This window comes from Etheostoma spectabile, chromosome 13, assembly GCF_008692095.1.
Source record: "Etheostoma spectabile isolate EspeVRDwgs_2016 chromosome 13, UIUC_Espe_1.0, whole genome shotgun sequence".
NCBI lineage: Eukaryota > Metazoa > Chordata > Actinopteri > Perciformes > Percidae > Etheostoma > Etheostoma spectabile.
The window spans coordinates 22,613,836-22,620,324 of record NC_045745.1 but is presented as its reverse complement, the minus strand read 5'-3'; the positions used below and the strand labels follow the sequence as shown (position 1 = coordinate 22,620,324).

Below are 6,489 nucleotides of genomic sequence, written 5' to 3'. Positions count from 1 at the left end.
TCTATCCAATTTGTTACCTGATATGAGAACATATCTCATTATACTGTATAATTTATGCACCTTACTTAAAGCCGTCTTAATCTATGACATTAATTTCAAAAACGTTCTACAGTAGGGCCAGTCATATTAATAGTAAGAAATTTCATCATTTCACTGTTCCAAGTTTAAAGTCCCAATTCCAAACTGTAAATCTTTGTATTTCTATTATCAACCCAATTCCCCTAAAATGTTTCCCAAGCATGAAAAGTATCACAGAGTACTGTAAAGGTAACAAAACAAGAAGCCTCATATTTTTTCTTTCTTAAAACTGGAAATGATCAAAGCAACTTTCCATTTAATCAACTAAGTAATTTAATCAATTACGACTTTCATGTGAATATTTTTAGATCAATGCATTAGTTTGATCAGATCTGCTTTCTTTTAATTTTAACCCTTGAGTTACCTTTTGCCCTGTAGAGGCATTTTGGTTAATTACTTTTAAATGAGGTTTCTTATCTGTGTTTTTTTTTACAGCCCCTTCTGTGGAAGGGTCAAAAACTCATGTTAACATAGAATGTTTACATAAGCATTTCTCTTTTAGTTACTCTCCATTATTGTAGGACACTGCTAATCCCTTAAGTCCCATACCTTAAAACTTCTGTCATATAAGATGGATCCCACATTGGATTGACTACTTTATTTCTTTGTTTTTTTTTTTTTTTTTAATCCGAATGTTCCCTCATTTAAATCTAAATTATTATTATTATTTTTTTTTTAAAGCGTTACACTATTTCCCTCTTTTCCCTAGTTGGAGTTTTCTCAGCCTCCCCAAGTACCACTAAGATCTGACAGGACATATTACTATAATTTTGATCCATCTCCTAATTGCAGACATACAACAAATAAGCAAGACAAGACATACAGACATACATTTAAACATATACCAACTATACCCAATCTGAAAAATGAGCCATTAATAGTTAGTGTTGAATTCTCACCAGCTATGTCCCTCCATAAAATGCACTAAACTTTCTATTTCTTATTTCTTACTTTTTCCTTGTGATATCATAAATTTCACATTTCTTTTCCTTCAATCTACCAGATCTCAGACATAATCCCATCTACTACCTTTGAACACCTCTCTCCGCTTACTCAAATACTTATATTGCAACAATAGTTTAATTACTACATGAGTCAACACTTCTCTTCTGCTTTATTCTCTTGTAGCTATACCCTTGCTTCTATATAACCCACTTTTTTCCTTCTTTCCCTCATTCTTACAACACCCTCTATCTTTGTCCCTTTTCTGTATGTTGTTTTTAATGTAAATGTGCTGTATTTATATAGCGCTTTTCCAGTCTTAACGACTCCTCAAAGCGCTTTTACATCTACAGGAAACATTCACCAGTCACACACCTTCATACACTGTGGCCGGGGCTGCTGTACAAGGTTCCACCTGCTCATCAGATAAACATTCACACACATTCACACTCCGATGCGCAGCACCGGGGGCAACTCGGAAATCTTTCCCAAGGACACTTCGACATGGGACTGCAGGGCAAGGGATCGAACCACCAACCTTCCGATTGGCAGGCAACCGCTCTACCACTGAGCCACAGCCGCCCCTCTGTATGTTTTACTGCTGGTTAAATTCCATGTGTGCCCACCGGAGACTATTGTGCCAGTCTTATGTGTAGATTTACTGGAAATGACTGATAATTTTTCTGTTCCTGTGTTTTATCCACCCTGTCTCCCTTATCTTGTGTCCTAGTGTCCCTTATGGGGTGTGCTGCTCCCTGTATGTATGAGCATTAAATATTTTATTTCTCAATTTGGCACGTAATACGAGATTCAGTTTTGGCATTGTCCTCTAATTCAGTTATATCATCCTGTAATTTGATTTCTATTCCCCGCATTATCAGTCCCGCCCCTATTCCCAGCATGACAAAATTTATCACTACTATTCTTCTCCTGAGCCCTATTTCTTTTAGGCTTGGTGCCCTCTGTCCAGACTGAGGACTGTCTGGACCTCCTAAGCAGCGCTTAATTTCTGCATTTTTTTTGAATCAAATTGTGTGTCCGCTAAAGTGCGGGTTGGAGGGTCTGCTGGGGCACAATGTGTCAGGTGGTGCCAAGGTGCGCCTGATTTACCTTTGACCTGGACCGAGTGTGAAGTAAACTCCTTCACTTTGGACCAGTCCACCTGGGGTTGGCCCACTTCCTCTTGTGGACCTTAACCCTGACCCAGTCTCCTACCTTAATGGTCTGCCTCTCGTTCTGAGTGGGTGCTGGCTTCTTTCTCCACCTGGGTAGAGAGGGCTGAGACCAAATAGGTTAGTTCATTCATATAGGCAGACATTTTCACCTGTTTTACATCCAATAAAGGCATATGACCTCCATTTTGGGGACCTGGCATATGTCGTGTCTGCCAGTCAAGATCTCGTGGGGGGAAGGTGCGTTCTCCCCTTTTGCAGCTCTCATGGCCATGAGTGCCAGGGAAAGGCCTCCACCCACTTAATCCTGCTCTCATGGCAGACCTTGGCTATCTTAGCCTTCAACGTTTGGTTGGCCCTCTCCACAGTCCTTGGGAGATGGATGTATACCGACCCGAATGAGTGTGTGATCCCAGAGCAGCCTCAACTTCTCTCAACAACTGGTTGTTAAAATGGGTGCCATTATCTGACCTGATTCGTCTGGAATGCCGTACCGTGGTATCAGTTAACCATTTTACTACAGTCTTCCATCTTCATGTGTAGGGATAGCTTCTACCCACCTAGAAATCTGTCTACCATTACCAACAAATATCTTTTTCCCTTGCACTACCTTGTCTGCTCCCAATCTGTATAATCTATACTGATGTCTTGGAACAGGCTGTTGGAACCGGGAAAGAGCCCATCGCTTGTGTCACGTGGTGGGAATGGGTTGTTGCTTTGTCTGGTCTTGTGATGGTTCTTTCCAAGGTTGTATGGAGGAGGTGGGGTGTTTGGTTTGAAGTTGTCAATTCTGGGTATAATCTATTTATTTCTGAGTTTTATCCGGGATGGGGTATCTTTTGCGTTATTGGGGGTACAGTTGATTTTGACATTGGCCACTAGGCGAGGGCCAGGCATGACACTCCTCTTCTCTTTTCTGGAGCCGTTTTGGCCTAGTGAAGCGGAATCTGCCTCCTTCTTCTTCAGCTCGCTTTGCATGGTTTAAACATTGATTTTGATAGTCAGTTATTTGTAGAATCTGTTGAAAAGTTGGCACTCCTTCCACAGTATCCAACAGCCTTCTCCCATGCTGTTACTAATCTTTTCCCCCTTTTCCCCTGACTCTAATCAAATAGCCCCTCCTTTTCACTCCCTCTGCTCCTTTCTGCTCTCCCTCCTTTCTCACCCACTCTGCCCGCTTTCTGCTTCCCCTCCCTTTTCTCTCTGCAGGCTGTCTCTCCCTTTCTCTGCTGCAAATTCCTCTGCACCCCCTTTTTTCTCTTTCCCTCTCTTTTTCCCTCCAAATTCTCTACTTTTCAAAACCCACAAAGCACCCTAGAATATCCAACAGTATTTTTACATGTAATTTTAACCTACGTCTTCAACAGCAGCACCACAGACGGACCAGGGCTGTGTCAATTGTCAACGCTATCGGGCTCACACAAATCATTCTTTTCCAAACTTTCCAATTTTATCTCTGCTCTATCTCTTTCTTTTACTTTCACTCACTCCCTACATCCGTGAGAACAGCCTTATGGACCGAGACTCCAAATGGTGAACTCTGGCTCTGTACGCGCCGAGACTTTCCCTCGGCATGTAGTTAATTACTCCTACCGGCAAGTTTCAATCTCCCGCGTATCTTAGCCCAAACTTGGAATCACCTATGATTTATCAACTCATTCACATTTCAACATTCATTCTTCAACAGCATTATATACACTCTGTATTTCGCTCTCTATGTTTCACACTCACACTTCCACGCGTGGCCCACCTTATGGGTGAAGCCACTACAACGAACGCTGGCTGGCTATGTGTCCCGGCCTTCCCCCATCAGTATACGGCTGAGCGCATCTATCGACGGTTTATCGAACCTCCCCAGAACACAGCAAAAAAAAAAATTGGAATCGTCTACGCACCCAGATGCTTCAACTCACGCACTCTCCACTCTCATTCACAGAAAAATGGAATGCATTGCTCAATGTCCACACAACACTTAATATTTTTAGTCTATATTTTACATAATGTACTCACCGGAGTTCTGATCACTTTAATTGTGGTTAACTATATACAATATGCTGAATTTGATGAAACAGGTTTCAGCTTACCTTTTTTAGAGAGCTCCCTGTGACCATTCCTCCGCGGTTGTGACAAAATGCTCCTCTGTTCGTCCGGCAGACGTGGACTGTCCGTGGAATCTGGACCCGGAGTTAAACAACTTCTATCCTGATTCCGTGGATTCCTAAGTTTAACCACTGCTCGAAAACCATCCTCTGCTACCAAATTTGTTGCGAATTCCACTTGGAGGGTCCAAACGTCGGGACAAATAGCTAAGGAATCACTTAGCTTTGATTAAGTATACCAAAAGGATTATTAATAAAAAAGAGCCATGCATTCCGGACAATAAATACGTGCACGGGTCTCAATGGAACATGACTAGTCAGAGGTTCACACAAAAGGCACTGAAACAATGGCGTACCTTGCCTTATATACGGGTTTCAAGGAGCCCTATTGGTCAAAAGCATCACAAGGCGGGTCATATCACTAACATCAGTATTTCTATTGGGCTGGGTGTGGGCGCGGCTTCCTGTTTACAGTCTTTGGCAACGTGTCTGTGTGCGTGCGTATTTGGGGTCCTCCTGTGGAGGACCCTTTTGTCCGCCTCCATTGTGAGTGAACACGTGGCTTTCTGGCCATACTGCATCCGGTTCTCTTGTAAATGTAATGTTATACCAACACGTGGTTCCCCCACCTGGATGCAGCAACAACGTACATTTTCTCCTTCACTTAATGTCTGATATGAGTTTTTTGTTTCATTAGCTTATGCATAAGTTCATTCACAGTGTCTAAATATGATAACAATACCTGAGTACAATTTCTCACAATAATTCACAATACCTGAGTATAATTTCCCACAGTATCTATTGTTTTAAGCCTCTGGCATATTTACATGTTGGACTATGTACTCATGTTGATTAATGTGCATTGTCCCTTTTTAAATAAAGAAATAAAAAAAATAAAAATATAAAAAAGGGAGGTGACACATGCCAGACTAAGAGAACAATGTAGCAGCTGTTTGTTTTAGTTTCTTATGTCGCAGAAACGTGGTTATTTTAACAACCCTGATGAACATGTTTGTCAACATTTGTCTGTGGATATAATTTATGAAAATAGAACACTTAATAACAAGCTGACCATATCTATGTGCTGTATACCTATATAAAGTGCTATAAATGTCAGGTTGTATATCCGTGCTATGGTTTAAGGTGGTTTGAATCAAAGAGCACTCGATCATAATTTGAGAAGCAGGTCAGCCATATTGATGAAAATATTGATTCAAGCCATAATGGAAAATTCAATATCGTCTCTCACATTCATTCACTCTTCCGCTGTAAATAATGTGCCCAATTTACTGTTTGAAATTGATTCTTATTTAAATTTGTCATTTAAGTTAAAGGAAGCATCTTTTTAAAGGGCTTTCACTAGCTTTCTGAAATGACCTTCTAATGAGAAGATTATAGAAAATAAGCGTTTAGAGTATAAGGTTCATATTAACAGTTATTTAAAATACAGTATATGCATCATCGTTAAGAAGCACTTTACGTAAGCTTTGGCATGTATAAATTACATGTTTCTCATCGTTCTTCCTTTTTTTACTTTATTGTTCTTTCTTCTCTTCCACACTCATACACTCCCTGCCTCACCCTTTCCTTTCATACCCCTGCTTCTCCCTCATCACCCATCCTCCTCCTCCCCTCCCTTCTCTTACAGACCCAATGTGTGCGCTCTGCAGCAGGTCCAGGGGACTAAAAAGAAATTCTTCAGCACATGTAGGAGCTGGTACAAAGGCTCCATCTGTGGAAAGAAAACGTAAGTCTTTACCAAAAGATTGAATGGATCTAATTGCTACATGTTTTTATTTTATCTTTTTGTATTAGCCTGTTTGCACAGAACCCAAATGACCTTACCCAAAGTGCAAACCACTCCCTGCTTCCACACATCCTGTACGTAGACAGTAGTATTTCAGATAAGCATCTGTACTTGAGGTACCTGTGAACGTTTCGGTGCTTAGCTTGTTTCATCCTGTGCCCACCTCACCTTGTCTCATATTCATACACTGTATAAATACAGCATATCCAGTATCTGTTTTTGACCTCATTGACCCCTCCCCTCCAAGTCTTGGCATGTTGTGCAGCCTGTGTTGGTTCTTTTGTGGGCCTCTTGATAGTGTAAACTCTGCTCAACATTGATTGATAGCCCTCCAACACATTTTTGTGTGTGTGTGTGTGTGTGTGTGTGTGTGTGTGTGTGTGTGTGTGTG

The 6,489-nt window shown here is 41.2% G+C and overlaps 1 protein-coding gene across 5 annotated transcripts in view; it reads left to right on the top strand.

Moving 5' to 3' along the window:
* The window catches only part of LOC116700353 (periostin), a 32,416-nt gene that overhangs the window by 9,619 nt on the left and 16,308 nt on the right, over window positions 1-6,489 (top strand). For all 5 annotated transcript variants that reach the window (XM_032533460.1, XM_032533462.1, XM_032533459.1 and 2 more), the window contains exon 2: window positions 5,940-6,038. In XM_032533460.1, the coding sequence (XP_032389351.1) occupies window positions 5,940-6,038 (99 nt within the window). The remainder of the gene's footprint in view (window positions 1-5,939; window positions 6,039-6,489) is intronic.